This window comes from Rhamphochromis longiceps, linkage group LG10 (assembly GCF_057381845.1).
Source record: "Rhamphochromis longiceps isolate RC_006_pf linkage group LG10, R_longiceps_female_GT1.1, whole genome shotgun sequence".
Lineage (NCBI taxonomy): Eukaryota > Metazoa > Chordata > Actinopteri > Cichliformes > Cichlidae > Rhamphochromis > Rhamphochromis longiceps.
In genome coordinates this window covers 24941741-24965024 of record NC_140566.1, presented here as the reverse complement: position 1 = coordinate 24965024, position 23284 = coordinate 24941741, and the positions used below count along the sequence as shown (strand labels likewise).

Here is a 23284-nt window from a genome sequence, read left to right as displayed (position 1 = left end):
ACACTTATGCAACATCAAATAAGGCTTTTAAAACATGTATCATGTATAATAGTAAATATACTGCTGGCTTTTTCTAATCTAATTCATAAACAATTAATGTCACCGATGTTAATGAAGAGCATGTGTCTCCAGTGTCAGCCTGCATGATTTCCTTGTTAATGCTTGGGTGAAAAACAGCATATTCCTTGTCTTTTTTTTTTTTTTTTACAACAAATGCGTAAAGCAGTGTACACAATCATTAACCCAAGCTTTACCGGCAAGCAGGTTTTCATTGAGGAGATCATGTTTTACACAATCAGTAAATGCAGAGGCTGGGATTACATGCATGTGACAGTTCTTTCATGATAATGGTTTGTATAAAGATTAGATATGGCGGTAAGACTATCCTACTCTTTGAGCAGAGGGAAAATTACAAGAGCAATGCGCTCTCCCCCCCCCCCATTTACCCTCTATCTAGCTGTAATTTTTTTTCATTTAATTTTAATAATTGACAGACATTCTGATACACGGTGTTCATTCTTCATTGTTTTTTGGTACTAATGTAGAACAATGTGTACAATTTAAGCTGGAATGTAAGTGAGTGGTGGCTGGAACCGTATTTGCTGATCTAGTGGTATCCACCTTCTATAAGTCTGTTACCTAAAATGTTGAACAAGGGTCATAATGCTTACGTAATCAATCATGTTTAGGAAATTATGAGTGTTCGACTTCATGGTCTTTTTGTGGCAGTTCGATTCAGGAGAAAGACACAGTACAACAAAAAAGGTGTCTGGTCTTTGGGGAGGGAAGACTTTAGGGAACTATAACCAAAGAGAATACCGCGCATCGTTATCTGGCCTTGGACTAAAGATAATTTCTCATACGTGTCATTACGATAATTAAAGAGTCCAGAGTGCATTCTGTATGGCAAGACTAAAGTAAGGAATTTGGAAACACAACTTCCAGTGCAGGGGTAAGACGTTGTCCTTTCTGGACTGTCCCTAATGATGGACTTTTCCGTCACAGTGATTTGCTTGCTCTTTGAAACAGCTGTCTTAGCAGATAAATCCAATGCACATTTTATTGTTGTACCTCAGGAAAAAAGCTTTGGCTGATGTAAATCAGCATAGATCATGGCAGCTAATTAAAGCATATACAAAAGGACACTTGTGTAAATCGAATCAAGTATTTTGCTGTCATTATTACTTTGAAATTATTTTAAAATCAGTAATGTTTTATTTGTGCTTTTGAGTATTAGGAAATAGAAATGAGAGATGCTGTAGCTGTCATAATGCACGTGGACTAAAATGCAATAAAAATCGATATGGCTACAGTTTCTATACATATATTAGGAATAACAACGTATGCCTCTTTTAGTTCAGTACAGATAAAAGCAGACCTTTGGGGGCTTAACAATGTATTATTGCGTCATGCAGTTTAAATCACGGATTGCCCCTTTAAAGACAAGTTAATTTGGGGAACTTGGACAACAATTAAAACGGCGCGAGGTGGGAGGGATGGTTTAGTAGTTGAAACAAAAGCTCTGCTTAAGAAATGCCCACTCCAGTCACCATTTCATTTTTCTTAACTCTGGCCCACTGTGTGAACCCTGAGCCGACAGAAACCAGTAAGATGACGGACTATGAAACTTCAACGGCTTTCCTCGGAGAGTGGGGATGTTTCCAGCAGCAGGTGTTTTTCCTCCTTTCTTTGACCGTCATCCCTAACGGTTTGACTGGCCTTTCCACGGTGTTCCTAGCCGACACGCCGTCCCACCACTGCCTCATACCCGCGCAACTCAACCTCACCCCCGCGTGGAGGAACAGCAGCATCCCGCTGGAGCAAGAGAGCAGCCAAGGTGGCGCGTTGGTGCGCAGCAGGTGTTCCAGATACAAACTTGTTGATATCCTCAGTTTCTCTGAAAAAGGCTTGCTGCCCGACGTTGATGTGAATCTGTCTACTGTGCCGAAAGAAAGTTGCTTGGACGGATGGGAGTATGACCAGAGCATCTACATTTCTACAATCATATCGGAGGTATATATACACACCTTTTTTCTAAATGCGGAAAAGGCTGCTTCTGCTTTTATGCTGAGGTAGAGCTAGGCGACTGTGTATAGCCGTATAGGTTAAATGTTGTGATATACAGGAAGTGTGTTAGCTAAACTCGTGTTATTATGGGAATTCATCACAAAGTCAAACAAGATGTGGCAACATTTTCTCAAATAACACAAAATCTCTAATTCGTGGAAAACTGGCCCTAGGTTGTGTGGTTTACAGGAACAATGCTGTTTTATGCTTTTAGATTGTTGTTTAACATCTGAAACACACTGGGCTGTTTGTTTTTTCTTGAAGAGAAAACAACAACAACAACAACAACAACAACAACAACAACAACAACAACAACAACAGTGTGTTGTTGTTGTCTGCACTGTATATAGAGTGTGATCTGCACTGTATATATCTTCTATGTGTTTTTTCAGTGGGACCTGGTTTGTGATGAAAGCTGGAAGAAACCACTGACTTCTTCTTTCTTCTTCTGTGGAGTTCTCACCGGTTCTTTCATTTCAGGACAGCTCTCTGACAGGTTATGGACAAGATAGCTTAATTCAGTTAAATTCTACTTATTATTATCAATTTTTAAATTCTAGTCCTATGCTTCAAAGTTGAGCTAGAGTACTATTGATCTACTGAATGAACACATGTGGAGTAATGTGACCTAGCACATCTAATCTAGTATTTACTGAGGAATAGTTTTTTAAAAAAACTTTTATGCCCAGCTGTATATTAATATAGCTAATCCTACCACAATATGTGTTAGATATGATATAGAAATAAATGCCCTTAAGCTCATATCTATTGCTACAGAACTAAGCTGTTGAACAAAAGTCACTGCATACAGTAGGCTAATCAGGATGCTCAAGTTAATTATACACTTTTCATTCCACAACTCCGTGTCACAGCATCAGTGAATCACAAAATGATAAAATTTTGAGCCGCATGTTAATCATCCAGATTAGTTTTTTAAAAACACATAAATTTATATTTATTAGCAAAACAGTGTCAAACCACATGCTACAAATGTTTTACCACGTGTCCTGATACTAAACTGGTCAGCTTCCAGTCGAGACCAGCTATCTATAGCTCTGCTGTACTATGAAACAAAAAAAATAAAACAAGAAAGGACCCTATGCAAGGCAAGATATCTCTCTTTTCAAACTATTGCAAGTATTGCAAAAAAAAAGAAAAAAGAAAAACAGGCCTTAGAACAAATTTAGATGATTCATAACTCATTGCATTTTGTTTTTATTGAAAGCAGCTCTTGCATAATCCCTCACAAAGTCTAAACACATTTCCAGCACAACTCAGAAGCCAAGTTGGGTTAAAGGGGAAATCCATTGTTACTCATTAGAGTAAGATTTTTTTTTGGGGGGGGGGGGGGGCAAACTTAAATAATTAATTGTTTGCTTATGTCTCAGAAAACCACACAATTTCAGACTATTTCATTTGTACTGGACGGAAGCTAATGGCTGGGGCGAGGATGAACTATCCAGTAAAGTTGCTGTAAAACAAAATTGTAATTAAAAAGAAGCAAAGAGATGCAGTGTCAGGGGATTGGTCAGTCTATATGGTATTGGTAGTCATTAAGTGCACATGTCATCTCATTGAAGTACACGTAGAAAAAAAGAATATATGAGACCTTATTGTTGTTGTGAATTTGACTGACTCTCCCACTTTATAAAACATGCTGATTTGTTCAGTCTTGCTGTATTTCAATTTCAGGTATGGGAGAAAAATAGTTCTGTTTGCTACTCAGGCAATTCAGACGGTATTCACATTGATCCAGGTCTTCTCTCCATCTTGGACGGCGTTCTGCGCCCTGTTCTTTGTCGTTGGTGTGGGCCACATTTCCAACTATGTGGCTGCGTTTGTGTTAGGTACTCTATTCAAAAGTTTTCAGATATGTTTTTTATAATACAAAACTTTTATGTAATGTAACTTGTAATTTGAATGTTTTTTATTTATTTATAATTTTCCAAGGAGCGGAGATATTAAGCCCATATGTGCGGACTGTTTATACCACGGCGGGTGTGAATCTGTTCTTTGCTGGGGGCTACATGCTTTTGCCGTTCTTTGGTTTCTTCATCAGGGACTGGAGGATGCTCCTCTTAGGCATTTCACTGCCTGGCTTCTTCTTTGTGCCTCTCTGGTGGTAGGTAGGTGTGTGTGTGACTGTACATGTTACGGTAACTGATAATGCACAGCTGTACATCTGGGGAGTGTTAGGATTTTTTTTTAGGGTAATCAAATTATTTTCCCTTGGATCCTTTTTAATGAAGCCAGTACAAAATATTGACAAAACATTTACATGATGTCCTGACTGCGCTTTCTTTGGTTTGAAAAGACTGAGCCTCTGTTTCTGCCCCCTCTTTTGTTTAATGAAAAAGGTTTATCCCAGAGTCTCCTCGGTGGCTACTCTCTCAGGGAAGGATAGAAGAAGCTGAGGCCATAATCAGAGACGCTGCTAAGAAGAACAAGGTGGAGCCTCCATCAGTCATCTTTAGTCTCTTGCAGGTGAGACCTTTTTTTGGGTGCAGTGCTAGAGAAGCGGCAGTTCTTTTAAAATATTTAGGGAAGACAAAAATGCCTTATCTGTCAGTGTTTTCTCTGTAACTGAAAATCTGTTACTGTCACTACACAAATAATTTAGAAAGAAGGCTGTTTTACTGGAGACAGGATTGCTGTTTTTCATTTGTTTTCAGAAATCACTTAGACACTATAATATTAATGACTGAACAAGATAGTAAGACGGTAAATATTTCTTCTTTTCCAGGAAAATTACAATGCATACACCTACAATTAAACCATGTCACTATGTTTTTTAATGTTCCAACTGAATTTTCAGTATTTCTAGGTGAAAGGGCAAGAAGCATGAACCTTTTCAGGTTCACTGCTCAGTGTGCATTGAGAGGTAATCATTTACTGTTTTCCTGTTTTCTGCATGAATGAACGTTAATCTGGCGGCTAACAGACAGACATGTTGTCAAGGTTCATTTAACACCTTTCCTTCTTGCACTCTTGCACTGGATAATGTGCCTTTTAACTATTGAAGGAAGTCGACTTTAATCGACAAGGAGTTTTCAACGTGCTGAAAAGAACACCAAGCACTGTTATATTGTGCTTGAGTACAGCTATACATGTGTTATGAGCCTAAATGTGCATAGGTTAGATAGGTTAGCTGGTAAATGGTTGAGTATATGGTTAAACCTGTAAGGCCTAAACTTTAACAGCAGTTGAACAAAAGTGTCTATTGTGTAAGAACTGATTAAACCTGTAACTGCAAATAAAGGTAAGTTTATGAAAGAAGCTGTGAAGACAACATGTTTCTTAATATTACCTTGGTTTTTGTCTACCTGAATTCACTTCATAGACAACTGTCTATTAAAAATGAAAGACACCATTACCAAGAAACTGAAAAGAACCCTTAAATCCAAAAAAATGGTAGATTTCCGAGATTGAAACATGAAATAAATCAAACTGTTAATTGCAGTAATAGTGTTCATTGTTAAAAAAAAAAAAAAGATCACATGCTTAATAATGGAAAATTACCAGTTGAACTCTACAAAAGAACTTTAAAAAGTGGGTCTGTTTTTTTCCACAATGCATTCCTCCATTCAGATGACCTCTGTGTTATTTTTTTCAACTTTGGTTTCTTGAACTCTATTCAAGAAACCAAATTGCCACATTCATGAACTTTATCCTGCGCAGCAATCTCTCCCCCTTAGAGATAATGTACCCTTTGCATGGGTTACAAAATGTTGCTTTTTTTTCTCTATCTGTTTATTGTAACTAGGTCTAGAACAATATAGACGTCCAATGTCTTTATGGATGCACATTTTTTTAATTTTTGTGAACAGATCTGCTAAAAAATGTGTAGAGTTAGCATTTATTTGGTGTCATTTCTGGAAACTGGGAGTGGATTATGGTGGTTTTTGAGGGATTGTTTTTTTGGGGGGAATAAAAAGCTGAATACTTGACTGCTGTCTGTTTCAAATTATAAACATCTGTCTCAAGCAATCCATGGGGATATGATTAGCTTACAAATGTGGTATTACTGCAAATGGCAGTATAATATGCGGTTTAGGGGATATAAATGCATTCCCTCCCCCAACTTTATTATTATACACATAAATATTGGCTCATTTAAATTAAAATCCTCACAGTTGAATATACTGTACACACACACACACACACACACACACACACACACACACACACACACACACACACACACACACACACATATATATATATATATACATATATATGGAAAATCTGACCCTGAACCCACAAGCTTCTCTCTCGTTACATTACTTCCAGACTGATGGCTCTGCTTGTTAAGTGTTTGTTATTCCACATGCATCGATGCCCTGCAGGAACAACTTAAGCCTGAGAAGAGAAGGGCCCACAACATCTGTGACCTGCTTCGTTCTCGAAACATCCGCTGGATCTCTGTCACGCTGTGGCTGATCTGGTGAGTCCCTGCTGTCCCACCTGACCCTCACATTTGGTACCGTGACCCTACACACACAGCTACACACATTCAAGCACTCACATGTAGGCATAAACACACACAACTGCTCACATTCACATACAAAGTTTTAACCTGTTCATGCATCACTTTAACCACATGTCAGCCTGTTTCACTAACAACAAATAATGACCTGTCGGGTGCTGTGAAGCCTGCAACTAAGATCAAAATCAGGTTTTGCGTAACTGCACAGTATGCCTGTATTCGCCCTGTGCACGCTTCCTTGCTGAGTCCGAAAACAGATGCAGCTGCATTTCTGTTTGATCAGGAAACAATTCAATCTAGCTTTACACAGTTAAGTCTTTGCTAGTGGATAAGATTATATTTTTCTTAACCTCTGAAGTTAAAAATATTAATATGAAAATATTTTTAGGATGCATATCCTGAAAATATCAATTGGAATAAATATGTATTCACACATTGCATATTACAAATAACTGACTTATAAAACTCAAATTTTTCATTTCTCTTTCTATTAAAAACTTGTTTTGAGTGCTTTAGGGTTCCTGTAGGGGAAACCCAAGATAAGGTTGAGTTGTGGTTCTTGTTTGGCTTGCTGTTATAATATTTAGCTAGTCACCTTGTATATAAATGGGCGGCTGTGGCTACAGCGTAGCTTGCCATCACCAGTGTGTGAATGTGTGTGTGAATGGGTGGATGACTGAATGTGTAAAGCGCTTTGGGGTCCTTAGGGACTGGTGAAGCGCTATACAAATACAGGCCATTTACAATTTACCATAAACTAAAAAATGGACAAAGACTGCAATGGTTTCTATCTGCTTTGAAGTTGTGGTTTTATGTGTTGCAGTCTTATTATTTTAGCCAAAATTGTCAATTTTTGGACGTTGATGTGCTAAACAAGCTAGCAATGCTAGCTAGCTTGGTTAGCAAGGCATATCCATACACATTATAGATGCATTGCACACACAAAGATACCTGTTAGTTAGTGTTAACATACTAAAAAAAAAAGAATTTCAGTTCAGTGACTTTAATTAGCTTAAATGAAATGTGGCACAGAACTGGGAACCTAGAGCTGGGAACCGAGTTTAAAACATAGATGTAGCTTGAAAAAATGTTGCCAATACAAAAGTGACTGAAGCCTACATTCTTCAGAAATCAATGGATGAAGTTGCAGTAGCTGCAGCCATCTTAAAACTGTCTCAGTGTAACCATGTTCCTTATCTGCCATAACTTTGAGGCTTAAGGCAACTTTTGAAAAAAGACAAAAATAAAACTAAGTCCCCTATCAATATAAAAGGAAAAAAATAGCTCTAGGTTTATTTTGTTTCTTTCTAGGCATAAAAACTGTAAAGTACGGAAGCGTAGAGCAGCCACCCAGGCAAAAGAAAAACAGAGCTATATCATGTTATAACGTGAGAAGTTTATTGTTCTAACAATATACTTTTCATGTTTGTACAATATACTATCACGTTAGTACAAAATACTTTTCACGTTTGAACAACATAATATCACGTTATTACAACATACATAATTATCATGTTTGTACAATATAATATTTATATTGTACGAACGTGAAAGGTTTTTGTTATAACGTGATAATTATGTATATTGTAATACTTTATAGGATATTGTACAAACATGAAAAGTATATAGTTAGAAAAATAAACTTTTCACGTTATAACGTGATATAGCTCTATTTATTTTATTTTATTTTTTGCCTGGCTGGCAGCTCTATGCTTCAGTAGTAAAGTACTTCAGGGCTTTTGATGCCATTATCAACTGACCCTAGAAAATTTCATCTTGGCTTTGTTTTTCAGCACTTGAAGGAACCACTTGGACACTCACTAACTGTGTTTATCTGCACTTTTAAAAGTCAAACAAAATTCTAAAATGGATGTTCTTAAAACATTATGAAGCTCTACAAAGCTATGACAAACTTATGTTACACCACCTAAAATACTAGATTTAGCCTTTCATCTATACCACTTCTCACTTTTAGTGGAGGTTTTGTAGATGTTGCCATCACAACATCTACAGCAGGGGTGCCCAATCCCGGTCCTCGAGAGCTGCCGTCCTGCAGCTTTTATATGCATCCTTGTTCCCACACACCCGAATCAAATGAATGGCTTGTTATCAGGCCTTTGCCAAACACGATGGCATGCTGAAGAGGTAATCAAACCATTTGATTCAGCTGTGTTGGAGTAGGGATGCATCTAAAAGCTGCAGGATAGTAGCTCTCGAGGACTGGGATTGGGCAGCCCTGATCTACAGTGTCAAACCACCAAAAAACTAAAGTCTGTTGTTGATACAATGTTTCGTTATGTTTCTGACTACTTTGTAGTGCCATACTATTGAGATGTACAGAATAAGGATACAAAAAGGACACTTTATATCCTCACAGGAACACCTTGACCATTGCCTACTTTGCTGTTTCCCTGAACACGGCAAACCTTCATGGGAATGTGCACTTCAACTGTTTCCTGTCAGCTCTGGTGGAGATACCAGCCTACATTTTGTCATGGACTATGTTTCGCTGGTGTTCCAGACGGCTGACTTTGTCCTCATCATTGTCCATGGGAGGGTTGTTTCTGCTACTCATTCAGCTTATTCCAACACGTATGGCACTTAAATGTTTTGTTCAAAACTGATTTATTATAGCTGTAATTTCTGGCAATCTTTAACTAGTTTTTTTTATATCATTATATATTATGTTCACATGTTCTATTTTGAGTGTTGTTCTCATATTTATTGATTAAGTACAGTCATTTTCAATCTTTTGCAAAACTATACCGCTGTTTGAACAAATAACTTACATCAAACCTCGAACAATTTAATGTGTTTTTCCCTGTAGATCTGTTCTCTTTGGCGATAGCACTGGAGATGATAGGGAAGTTTGCAGTGACGACAGCGTATTCTTTGGTCTACGCCTTCACAGCTGAGATCTACCCAACTGTGCTGAGAAATACAGCTCTCGGTGCCTGTTCTATGGCCTCCAGAATAGGAAGCATTACTGCTCCGTTCTTCATTTACTTAAGTAAGGATCTTCTGTCCTCTCTTTAAAGTTGTGTTAATCACTGGTCATAAGGATGAAAAAGAAACACATTTAAAGTGAGGAGAACATATGCTAAGCATCCTGCCATTACATCTAGCTTATTCTTAGTTTCTCGTTAAATGAAGATGTGTTTATGCATTTCTTTTCATCTATTTTAGTAAATACTCTGTCACAGGGCTTGATCATTTAGACGTTCAGAGTCAGATAACTTGGCATTTTGAAGTTTGGAGTTAAACTAACTCCTCAAGGAAACCAGACACGTCCAAGGAGAACATAGCAACTTAGAAATGTCCCAACTAGAACTAAACAACAAGAAATACCACCAGCTGAAGTATAATAGAAGACTTGATTAGCAATCAGAAAGGAAACAACAGCCTTCAGTTAAAATTTACAAGTTTCTTAGCATTTAAGGGATTTTTTTTTTGTAACCATTGTAGGCAAGGTTGCTTTTGACTTTCTTAACTTCCTTTGATATGTTGCCACAGGAAGCTATTCCGTTTCACTGCCTTACATCCTTATGGGAAGCCTTACAGCCTTAGCAGGGTTGCTGAGTCTCCTGCTGCCTGAGAGCTTTGGAATGCCTTTGCCTGAGACCATTGATCACATGCAGCACTTTACCGGGTAAAGAAAGAGTTTCATTATAGAGTGAGATTAGGTAAAAATATTATTTTGCTATTTTTTTCAGTGTAGTTTAAATTCACAATTGTTGTAGTTTGGTAGTTTTACTTTCCGGTGTTATAAAGAGGGGCCAATCTTTCGATTTTTAATAGTTTTAAACATAAAGTTTAAATTTCTTTTTTCTTGTATCACAATTTTATGCCATTATATTTTTTTTTTCAAAAAATGTGTTTGCTTAAATTTGAAAGATTACTCTTTTACCCAACTCTGCTAATTTTTGGTGTGTTATTTAGTTCACAAGCTCAAATACATTTGCCCTTTGATTATTTTTCACAACAGCTAAACTGAATGTGCAAAGATTAGATTCTTGCTTGTTTAATAAGTAATGTCTATTTGCATATATTGAAAACACCCTCATCTGCCCTGCATCTTGCCTACATGCAGTTAGTATCAGGGATTATCGTCATGTAATATATATTTCTCAATATATTTGTCATAGCTACAATTGTGTTTAATCAGAAAAGGTAAAAAAAAAAACTATGATAAAAAGCTCACTGCATAAAAGACTGACTGTGCTTTGCTGTCATCTTGACCATGTCTATATGTCTAAATGCATTGAGTTGCTTAGATATATGTGTTCATGAGCAGTTGAACCTATTGAAGTGGACAGTGAGTGTATGCAATATACTGAAATGATAACCAAAACAATTGCACCATAGTTTACAATATTTTATTGGTGTCACTATCATTTAGTAACTCGCAAATTTACCCAGATTCGCCCAGTCTGGTCAGCCAATCCCATATAACAGATATTAAAACATTTAGTGGGAATCAGATAATTGTTTGACAAGTGTTTCCACTTCCTCTTTAGTCCAGGACAGAAAATCAACAGAAAATGCTTGATTATGACTTTATTTTTTCTTCCTTCTCTGTAGATGCTGTCAGAGAAAGCCTTATACTCTCACACACATGAGAGAAGAGGAAAATGCTCCTGAAAGAAAAGACTACATAAACAAGGAGAAAAGTGAAAATCTGACTTGATTCGAATCACTGGATGAGCAGAGATTGTGTACTCGTTTCCACTAAGTGACCTCTTTAAGGACGTAGGTAAAATTATTGCTGTGTTGTCACTGGATGTATAAAATTATATCAGTTCAAGGGGACCAGAGAGGTAATTTCCTTACAAAACTGGAAAATATTTTTTTACATTATAGCAAAAAAAATATTATAAAAGGAAGCTTATACTCACCACCAATTTGACAACATTAGGATGTACAGTAGGAAACTTGAAAGAGTAACTTGCAGAAAGTTTGTAGAAATTCAGTAATTTGCTTAGAATATAGTGGGAATACATAATGCATTTAATGCATTTTTAATGGAAGGTTTATTCATTAATTGCTTACCATGAACCATGATCTGACCATGATCTGCCACTCTGAATGACATCATACATGAGTATGCCATAAAATACCCAGATACCACAAAGTAATTCTGATTGTGATGATAAGACACCAGGAAGTAGACCGGCTAGTAGTAGATTGATAGTAGAAAATAGTAGATCAGCTCAAGGCCACAACTTAAGGGGGACTTGTAAAAACAAACACACAAACAAGTAACCATTATAATCTAATGTAATAAAAATAATGTTTTCTTTGGATTCAGCTGTTAATCAGATGCAACCAATTACATGGTGCTGCAGGTCAGAAGAAGTTCTATAGCAGGGGTGTCAAACTCCAGGGCTCGAGGGCCGGTGTCCTGGAGGTTTTAGATCTCACCCAGGGTCAACACACCTGAATCAAATGATTAGTTCATTAACAGGCTTCTGGAGAACTTCAAGACATGTTGAGGAGGTAATTTAGCCATTTAAATCAGCTGTCTTGGATCAAGGACACATCTAAAACCTGCAGGACACCGGCCCTCGAGGCCTGGAGTTCGACATCTGTGTTCTATAGGCTAACTAATTACTCAGTCACACTAGAGCTGGGGTGTCGAACTTCAGGCCTCAAGGGCTGGTGTCCTGCGGGTTTTAGATATCACCCTGGGTCAACGAACCTGAATCAAAAGATTAGTTCATTACCAGGCCTCTGGAGAATTGCAAGACATGTTGAGGAGTTAATTTAGCCATTTAAATCAGCTGTGTTGGATCAAGGACACATCTAAAACCTGCAGGACACCAGCCCTTGAGGCCTGGAGTTTGACACCTGTGCACTAGAGTAAAAATAGGGCAGCAATTTGATTGTGACTAGGAAACATGTTTGGTTTTCTGGTGATTGCACTGATTTCTTTTCTTTTTTTTTTTTTATATTTGGGAACTGACTACAAGTAACTGTGTCAGCCAGCCTTTAGCCTTTGGGGGCCACTTTCAAGAGTAAGGTGAATGCACAGCTGGCCTACAAGCCAACCTGTCATGAACAATCACCATCTGACTCAGACTGACTGCAGTCCTTCTCAGGTGAACTAAATGGCCTGCATTTGTATAGCGCTTTTCTAGTCCCTAAGGACCCCAAAGCGCTTCACACTACATTCAGTCATTCACCCATTCACACACACATTCACACACTGGCGATGGCAAGCTACACTGTAGCCACAGCTGCCCTGGGGCGCACTGACAGAGGCAAACTGGTGAAGGTTTGAAAATAATTGCTGTCTAATTTAGGAACCCCATTCATTCACCAAATAATAACAAAGTAATAGACTGGCTCTGTTTTATTTTTGTTATTTCACCATCCTGATGCACCAAGGTCGCTTTGAAGGCAATTGAATGTGAATGGTTCCTGGTCTTTAACCCTTTCATGCATAGTTGTCACTACAGTGGACAGCTATTCAAAGGCTGTTTTCTTGTATTTGTGTCAGTGTTGATGGTATACTTGCACATAAACCACTACATTGGACACTGATGTGTCACTCCATACCCTGGCACCCACTGAACGTTTAATGTTACTATAGATGTATGACGTGTTTCATTATTCATTCATTCATGATGATGAATATAAATATTTAAGAAAAAAACCTGATTGAGGTTGTTATAATTCATGCATGAAAGGGTTAAATCAACCATTTAAATGAAGTGAAATGAAGTTTATTGCACATGGTTGCAGTAACTTTGTTCATGCTGCAGTTTCCAATCACAGTTGTGCTTTCTGTGGCTGTAGCATAATAAATGAAGAAAGGGTAGGTAGAAGAGATAGATTTTCTGTCATTACTAAATCATTATTTCAGTACTCACTCTTTACACACAACAACAAATTCACTAATTCTTCATAAATTATGACTTCAGTTACAGAAAATTGTTCATAAAGTAATAAAGTAATTATGAGTTTGTCAAACGTGCCCTATTGAAAATATTGCATATTAAACAAATGCAAACATGTAATAAAATAATGCTTTATGTTTCAAGATTAACCAAATTACATAGCAAAATTGCTGACAGCCTGTTCTGCTAACCAACAAGGACATTCAAGCTGCTGCTCCAAAAATATTGGTTACATTAAGTTTACCTTCAGTCATACACACTGTTAAAACAACATCGTCTGGATTCAAATTGTGTAATTACTTCGTTTTCTTCAACTTTATTACCATGTTATTACTGACTCCAATGCAAAGAACAGCAAAAACATAGCAGTGAGACACAGGAAGTAAAAACAATATATTCGTGAGTCATCGGTGTTGGAAACAATCATAGTCGACTTTCAAAAATCTTCACGTGTTTTGAGTGTCCTTTTCTAGTAATGAAGGGACATTTCATTCTGTGCGGGACAAAAGACAAAGAAGACACAGTTTTGTTTTTGCAGAAAGGACGTCTGTAAAAGTGTCACCATCTTTGTGTTTACTGCCAAATTAGTTATTGCTATTTTGGTGCTTTTAAGACACACTAAGAGTCAATTTTTGTAGTTGCAGAGTTACTACGTTATCACAAGTCTGAGATCTACGTCTGAGGTCAAGTTTTTATGACAAGTTTCACATTCAATAAATATTACATATGTTCTTCCAACTGATCTCACCTTTCTCTTTTATGCATCTGTTCAATAGTTTGAGGCAAAGGCCGTCCGAAACTCTCTGGTAGGAACACAGTAGCGAAGGCAGACACAACAGCAAGAGTCCCCAGTGTAATATAAGGCAGATATTTAAAGTACTGACCTGCACAAAGACAGGGAGCAATTAGGATTGGAGAAAGGCCTTGGCCTTGTGTTTATGCAACGTAATGTAGTGTGGGAATTTGTAGTCTACACAGACCACTAGATATACTTGATAAAATGCTTATTTATGAAGATTTGAGAAACATTCCTTCACTCACTCAGCTTTAACAAAAATGGTGCAATACAGCTTCCCACTCTGGATACAGTAGTACACATTCCTGTTGCAGTATTCCTGAGTACTGTTGGGAACAGTTCTGCTGTATATACAAACATCAGGGCAGTACCGGTGGTAATACCAAATTTTCCCACCATCTCTAGAGTAATAGACAGATATGATAGACCTGAAGGGAAAAAAAAATTAAAGATTTGTATAAGGCTATATACTAATTTGCTTCAGTACCTACTTCTAATGTCGGTATTTGAGATAAGATTTGCCTGAAAAAAACCTCAGACATATAAATAAATAAATAAAACCTCTGACACTCCTATGGACACAATATGGTGCATTTTTTCTGCTTACCATGAGGCACAAGTTGAATGAAATACAGTGATACTCCTCCAAGGAGCAAGATGCTTACGACAGCGAGTCGTCGTGGAAGGTATTGCAAAGCCAGCCAGCTGGTAATGTATGCTGGAACCTCCACGGCTGCTGAGATGAAACAGCTGATAAATGGATCGGCATGGAGTCGAGATGTATTTAGGGATAAGCCAAAGTAGCCAGTACTTAGAGTGAACCTGTAAACATATGTCAAATAAAACATGGTAGCAATCTGAAAAGGAATCTGCTTGGAATTAGCAGTAGTGGGTTTATATTATCTATTCATGCAATTGAACGATGAGGTTTTTGTTATTAATCATATTACTACTGCACTTCTCACTACCAAAATCAATAATCACATCTCTGTAATGTGTTACGTTACAATGCATTACACTCCAACTCTTCCCAGTGACTTACCAGTAAGGAGCTTTTCTGGGAGACTATTGGGATTGCATTGAAAAAGACCTTCAAACGCTTGTCACCAGTGAATACTGCTAGTTGTGTTCAATGAGTGCCAAACCAGCAGGAATTATGTGTCTGCAAGGCCAGTGCAGCCAGCTCTCTGGTGATTATGGGCCTGCAGTGGGTGATGGTGCTGCAAGTGCTTGTAAAAATATAATGTGAATAAATATGGCTTAGAGCAAAACACTGCTCTTCTAAACAAAACTGTCTTTTTTTCTGTTCTCTCATCATTTATGGGAATTCAGCGATACACATAGGATATTCTATTCATCCCCAAAATATAAGTGCTTTGAATTACTACTCACCACACAAGGCAGAGAATGATCGATGTGTTTCTGATGTTTGCAGTCCTTAGCAGGCTGAAGATACTGTGACGTTCATTAGCCTGAGTCTTATCTGCCTAAAAGACACAAAATCCCAGTCTCAGCATCTGTACATATGGCAATATCTGTTGCTCCAGGGTTCTATCCCTTTTTTGGTAACAGTAATATTTCTGATCATTTGGGTATTGTCGTGCGTAGTGCGAGAGATATTTATGTGTCTTCCTCAGATTCTCTTTACGTGCCTGAATGATTTAATTCAAAGCCAACTTACTGGTGAATCGTAATCATCAAAGATGACCTGTGGAGCCTCTACTTTGTTCTTCTTGGCAGCATATTTCACTATGTTCTCTGCTTCCTCCACTCTTCCCTGTGAAAGCAGCCACCGAGGAGACTCTGGGATTAACCTGCATCAGTATTCAACACAAAGAAACAAAAAGATTTAGCCTGGATCCGGTGGAACAGAAGTTATAGTATTGCTTATTACTCTCTTTGATGCTTGGCCAGAAGTTATATACTGTACAGGATGAGCCATTTATATGGATACACCACAATAACATGGGAATGGTTGGTGATATTAAAGTCCTGTTTGTGGCACATTAGTATATGTGAGGGGGCAAACTCCTCAAGATGGGTGGTGACCACGGTGGCCATTTAGAAGTCGGCCATCTTGGATACAAATTTTGTTTTTTCAATAGGAAGAGGGCCATGTGACACATCAACCTTATTGGTAATGTCACAAGAAAAACAATGGTGTGCTTGGTTTCAACGTAACTTTATTCTTTCATGAGTTATTTACAAGTTTCTGACCACTTATAAAATTTGTTCAATGTGCTGCCCATTGTGTTGGATTGTCAATGCAACCCTCTTCTCCCACTCTTCACACACTGATAGCAACACCGCAGGAGAAATGCCAGCACAGACATCCAGTATCTGTAGTTTCAGGTGCTGCACATCTCGTATCTTCACACCATAGACAATTGCCTTCAGATGACCCCAAAGACAAAAGTCTAAGGAGGTCAGATCAGGAGACCTTGGGTGCCATTCAACTGGCCCACGACGACCAATCCACTTTCCAGGAAACTGTTCATCTAGGACTGCTCGGACCTGGCACCCATAATGTGGTGGTGCACCATCCTGCTGGAAAAACTCAGGGAACGTGCCAGCTTCAGTGCATAAAGAGGGAAACACATCATCATGTAGCAATTTCAAATATCCAGTGGCCTTGAGGTTTCCATTGATGAAGAATGGACCCACAGCATGTCAATGGCTGTGAACAAAGAGAAACTTGTAAATAACTCATGAAAGAATAAAGTTACGTTTTTTCAAAAAGGTCTCAAAGACTTTAGAGTCAGACCTGTTACAGATCGTCAACTTTTCCTTAATGTCAGGTGTGTTTCCAGAACCACTAAAAACTGCTGTAATCAAACCTATACTGAAAAAGGACAATCTTGACAAGACACAAATGAAAAACTACAGGCCGATCTCAAATTTCCCATTTTAAAGTAAGATAATTGAAAAAGCAGTTTCTCAACAGCTCAATTACTTCTTAAAACAGAATAACTGCTACGATGCCTTCCAGTCAGGTTTTAGACAGAACCACAGCACTGAAACCGCTCTGACAAAAGTGTTTAATGACATATGTCTGAACACAGACAGTGGAAAAATGTCAGTCTTAGTTTTACTGGATCTCAGTGCAGCATTTGATACAGTTGACCACAACATATTACTCAAACGACTGGAGAACTGCGCAGGTCTTTCAGGAACTGTACTAAACTGGTTCAAAACATACTTAGAAAACAGGAAATACTTTGTATCAATAGGTAACTTCACATCCGAGCAGACAAGTATCACATGTGGAGTTCCCCAAGGTTCCATCTTGGGACCCCCTCTGTTTAACATTTACATGCTCCCACTGGCACATATTATAAAGAACAACAAAATAAACTACCACAGCTATGCAGATGACACACAAATATATATCACAATGTCACCAGGAGACCGAGGCCCTGTACAGGCTCTTGGTAAATGCATTGAGGAAATCAATGACTGGTTGTGCCACAATTTTCTCCAACTAAACAAAAACAAAACTGAAGTAATAGTCTTTGGCGCCAAAGAAAAACGATTACAGGTCACCAGAGAACTTCAATCTATACATCTAAAAACCACAAACCATGCGAGAAATTTGGGTGTAGTGATGGATGCAGACCTAAACTTAGAAAAACACATTAAGACAATAACAAAATCAGCTTACTATCACCTCAAGAATATTTCAAGGATAAAAGATCTGATGTCTCAACAGGACCTGGAAAAACTAGTCCATGCATTCATTTTTAGTAGGCTTGATTACTGTAACAGCATCTTTACAGGTCTACCTAAAAAATCAGTCAGACAACTACAGCTCATTCAGAACTCTGCTGCTCGAGTCCTCACTAAGACCAAAAAAGTGGACCACATCAGTCCAGCTCTGAGGTCTTTACACTGGCTGCCTGTCCGTCAGAGGATAGACTTTAAAGTTCTGATGCTGGCCTATAAAGCTCTGAATGGTTTAGGACCAAAATACATCAGTGACCTCCTGACCCAGTATGAACCATCCAGATCCCTCAGGTCATCTGGATCCGGTCTTTTATCAGTTCCCAGAGTCAGAACCAGACATGGAGAAGCTGCATTCAGCTTTTATATTATGCTCCTTATATCTGGAACAAACTCCCAGAAAGCCTCAGATCAGCTGAAACACTCAGTTTATTTAAATCCAGGTTGAAGACTTACCTATTCTCAGCTGCATTTGAATAAAGCACCAAATCCACACTTTTAAGCTTAAATTTCAAAACTTACACTAACTACTGATCTTATCTATTTCTGATTTTATCTGTTTTGATTTTATATACTGTTTTGTTTGTTTGTTAAGCTTAAATTTCAAAACTGATTTTATCTACTGTTCTGATTTTATCTGTTTTGATTTTATATACTGTTTTGTTTGTTTGTTTGTTTGTTTGTTAAGTGGGTTTAGAGCTCTGGGTAGCTCCCCAGCTGGGTCTAGACTGGGTCTAGAGAGTATTTTAAATTCAGGGAATTTAAAATAGAAAGTAGCTCGTCCACAGAAGGACTGGTAGCTCCCCTTACGATAAGGGTTCAGATCGCGCGAACAGGTGTGGGATTAGAGCTCTGGGTAGCTCCCCAACTGGGTCTAGACTGGGTCTAGAGAGTATTTTAAATTCAGGGAATTTAAAATAGAAAGTAGCTCGTCCACAGAAGGACTGGTAGCTCCCCATTACGATAAGGGTTCAGATCGCGCGAACAGGTGTGGGATTAGAGCTCTGGGTAGCTCCCCAACTGGGTCTAGACTGGGTCTAGAGAGTATTTTAAATTCAGGGAATTTAAAATAGAAAGTAGCTCGTCCACAGAAGGACTGGTAGCTCCCCTTACGATAAGGGTTCAGATCGCGCGAACAGGTGTGAAATGTGTGTGTTTAGTTAGTTAGTTTGTTTGCTTGTTTTAATCAATTTTAAATCATGCTTTTTATTTGTTTTTGTTTCTGATGTCTCTGTAAAGCACTTTGAATCACCTTGTTGTTGAATTGTGCTATACAAATAAATTTGCCTTGCCTTGCCTTACGTTGAAACCAAGCACACCATTGTTTTTCTTGTGACATTACCAATAAGTCTGATGTGTCTCATGACCCTCTTTCTATTGAAAAAACAAAAGTTGTATCCAAGATGGCCGACTTCTAAATGGCCACCATGGTCACCACCCATCTTGAGGAGTTTGCCCCCTCACATATACTAATGTGCCACAAACAGGACTTTAATATCACCAACCATTCCCATGTTATTGTGGTGTATCCATAAATGGCCCACCCTGTCTAATGAATTCATGAGAAGATAAACTTAACACAAACGCAGCTTTATTTTTTTCAAGAACAACCTACCACCAAAGAGGAAGGTAGAGAAGGCCAGGGAGAGATATACCTAACAGGAGATATGTCCAGTCCCTTAAAAAGTAGGCAAAGAGAGGAAGCATCATAAAGCCAAAGGCAAAGGCAAGACATACACCCATGGATGAGAAAAGGACCCGCACATTGCCAGTGAAGATTTCAGTGCCTGCACACACAGAGAAAGCCAACAGAAGTTTTGAGGTAATGGAGGTTATTGGACACATTGTTGCAGTAACCAAAGAACCAAAAATATGCCTTTACCGAGCACAAAAGCAGAAACATAGTTAGAGATTTGTCCCAAACCACTGATGAACAGGAGGATGCAGAACACTGTCCAAGATGATGAGAAGATTTGAACAAAAGTGAAAAGAGTCTGAAGTGCCATGGTCAGAAACAGAACTGGCTTTCTTCCAAATCTACAACGAAAAGTCAAAAGATGAAATAAGTGTAAAAAAACAAATAAGACATACTGCGTATCATAAAGTATTTATTATAAAGTATTTATTAAAAAGTATACTTGTGTGTTTATTGGTAATAGCAATATAATACTCTGCAATAAAGTAAAAATGTAATGAGGACTTTTATTACATGCTAAACAGAGCAATTGTAGAAATTAAAAACACTTTATAATACGGCCTGAAACTATTAACTATATAAGAGTCTAATTCGCCTGTAATTAAATTGAATTTAAACACATTTTATTTGAAATTATAATAATTAAAATATTTAAAAAATATATATATTTTTAAGAATTACATTGACTTACAGTCTTAAATGTATGTACACTAGAATAAGGCGATAACAAGTTGTGGTTTTGCAGGGAAAAAAAGAAAAAGAAATAAACAATGAATAAATATTGTTTGTTTTTCCACAAAATTAAATTGTATTTTGTAAAATTACAGTACTTATTACTGTTTGTAAGAATTGTACGTATTCTAGTGTACCTAACTTTAAGTATTTGTAGGTAAATATAAGTACATTTTAATTTCAAATAAAATAAATTGAAATTAAGTCTAATTACAGGAAGCCATATTATAAAGTATTAATATGTAATGATAGCTAGAAAGAATTTAAAAGATCAATATACAGTTTGTGCTGCTTAAAAGGGGGAAACAAGTATTATTTTTTAACTTTACCTGTCTGACAGCTGTCCTGAAAAAAAGGATCCAACTAAAACTCCCATGAAGTAAACTGTGGAAGTAAACGGCTGCTTCCACTCTTCACTGCACACCAGGTCAAACTGAAACGTCCAGGCATAAAAAATTGAATAAAACAATACAAAGACTTCAGGTGCTGTTTATGCCTCGTCAGATCTTAATTTTCAATTGTCAATCATTGTTCAAATATCGTCTGTATTACACACTTACCTCAGAGACTATAGTGGATTTATAGATGTCTTTGCTATAGCTCCACCCATCAACACACCCCTCTTGCTCCAGGTTAGTAAGATTAACATCCTGGCCTGGAATATATCCCTGAGCTGAAAGATTTTTGACCACATCCAGCCTGTATCTCCGACATCTGCTCAGCTCCAGCTTCCCATTCACCATCTTGCAGGTAAATAAATGCATTAATTTATTTACTTTTCTGTGAAATTGTGTTGAATACCATACTATAAAGGAAATAGCATGCTCTAGAAAGATAAAGAAAAACAAATCTAAAGTAACTGCAACAACAACAAAACAAACAAAAAAGCAAGCAAACAGAAACAAACAAACAAATACTGAAATGTAGAACTGGATAACAGGAGAATTAGGTTATTGACAAAAGAGGAAAAAAAACGAAACTAAACAAGAAACAAAATACTTTCAAAATAAAACAGGAAGTAACCTAGGGGGGAATTACCTAAAAGAGACAGGGGTACACTGGAAGGGCCAGATCAAAGTAAAACACAAGCGATCACAATACAATTCAAAAAACCAACAGAAACAAGATCACAAAGTTTCAACAACTAAAGATTAGACACAGAGGCATTACTCTTGTAAAGATAATCTTAAAACCTGTAAGAACTCTAAAAAACACAACTCAAAACTAAAGCTAAAATAAAGAATGGTTAAAAATAAACAAGAATGCAAAGTCCAAAATCATAAAACCCCAAACCATGACAGTATTTTGACCACTTAGTGCTCATAATAACCCTTCACACATATAAATATATACCCTATCATAAAATATGGCCATTCTACTTTATTGAGCTTAAAGCTAAAGCTGGCTTTGCAGAATGCAAAGAAAATACATCTACAAAGCTGCAAATATGATCATTAAAGTAAATATCAGACACACACATTTAAAAAATTTGCACATCCTCCAACATTAACATTTAATTCAAACATACAACATGTTGTCTTAGAAAAAAAGTAGGTAATTACAAGTAATTGTGAATTCGCTTTAACTGTCCTGCCCATTAAATGGGTCTGAGTGTGATTATAAATAATATATAATTGTGTGTTACTGTATATGCCTTTTAAAGTGTTGGTATTGGGCTGGTATTGCATTTGACTAACTCTGTTTCTAAAGAAGGAAGCTATTTCAAATGTAGCTTTCGTTTATGCTGTGCTGGCTGAATGACTGAGTGACATTCACAGACTTTTAGTGGGAACTATCATTCCTTCCAGCCATGCAGCATTTCCTTTGCCACTGACTGTCATACAAATCCAAAGCAGATTTCGCCCCACCTTAAATGATTCAAATTTTGTTATCATGACTCATCTGTCATAACGACTTAGTTACAGAACGCATTGTCGAGAAGTTATCTTGCACAAGCCAGACTTTTATAATGATGTTCCAGTTTGTGTATCAAAGCTGCAGAGTGAAAATACTATTTCTTTTTCACCTAAATTTTTGCTTTATGTGAAGTTTTTCTTGGTCTTGTGGTTATGTAATTCACGACTCAAATTTCATACTGACATTTCAGACTAAATACATTAAATACCTTTGAAGAAAATATTAGATTTAGACGATTTGATTGCAACACTGACACAACTTATCTGTACTGGTGTTGTAAAGATTACATGCAGCTCTTCTTGTTTCTTTTAATTAATATACTTCTTTACCTCCATTGGAATGATAGCTTGATGCCAGTCTTCTGTCAAGTTAATATCAGGAACCAGGCAGTGGTGTCTGGGAATGTCAGTCAGGAAGATGAGGGAAAAAGAACCAAATCCATTTGGCAACACGCTGGCACAAAGTAGGAAGAAAACACTTTGCTGGAAATGTCCCCAGTGACCAAGAAATGCTGTGACTTCATCATAATCCTGCATACTCTTGGAATTCTGTCTTTTAAATCACTTCTTCATCTATTGTGAAAGTAAAAAATACTCTTTAAAGAAAAAGTTGCATAAATAAACAAGTGCTACTCTGAAAGTGAGGACTCCAGAAACTCTGCAGAGCTTTTATGTAGTGTGCATTCTTAAAGGTATCAACTCCAAATTTGACTTTTTATAGTCACCACTGGGTTATAGATTACAAAGGCAATAACAAAATGCTCAGATGTTGAAAGATAATCTTTGACCATCACTTGCATAATAGGTTTCCAAGAAATATGGGAAAACTTCCAACTTGTGCAAGACAGCATTTATTATTAACCATCTATTGAGGATTTATTGGTTAAATAAGACAAAAAAAAGAAAATTATAGGTTTATCTTTGTTATGAGACTATTTATATATAATACAGCTTTCAGTCATTTAACAGACA

At 37.3% G+C, this 23284-nt stretch overlaps 2 protein-coding genes across 2 annotated transcripts; one reads left to right on the top strand and one right to left on the bottom strand.

Annotated features, from left to right (window-relative positions):
• The first annotated feature begins 1533 nt into the window (after nucleotides 1-1533).
• LOC146660989 (organic cation/carnitine transporter 2-like) lies at nucleotides 1534-12662 on the top strand. Its single transcript, XM_085421085.1, has 10 exons — nucleotides 1534-2013; nucleotides 2460-2563; nucleotides 3760-3914; nucleotides 4018-4189; nucleotides 4425-4551; nucleotides 6414-6511; nucleotides 8931-9145; nucleotides 9381-9563; nucleotides 10067-10202; nucleotides 11135-12662. The coding sequence occupies exons 1-10, from the start codon at nucleotides 1534-1536 to the stop codon at nucleotides 11238-11240; spliced, it is 1776 nt and encodes a 591-aa protein (XP_085277211.1). The 3' UTR covers nucleotides 11241-12662.
• A 7-nt stretch (nucleotides 12663-12669) lies between these two features.
• On the bottom strand, nucleotides 12670-22849 carry LOC146660988 (organic cation/carnitine transporter 2-like). Its single transcript, XM_085421086.1, has 11 exons — nucleotides 22643-22849; nucleotides 20957-21139; nucleotides 20726-20829; nucleotides 19851-20005; nucleotides 19584-19755; nucleotides 15930-16062; nucleotides 15641-15735; nucleotides 14856-15070; nucleotides 14494-14676; nucleotides 14201-14336; nucleotides 12670-13945 (listed from the first exon to the last, which is right to left on the bottom strand). The coding sequence occupies exons 1-11, from the start codon at nucleotides 22847-22849 to the stop codon at nucleotides 13876-13878; spliced, it is 1653 nt and encodes a 550-aa protein (XP_085277212.1). The 3' UTR covers nucleotides 12670-13875.
• Nucleotides 22850-23284: the final 435 nt, after the last annotated feature.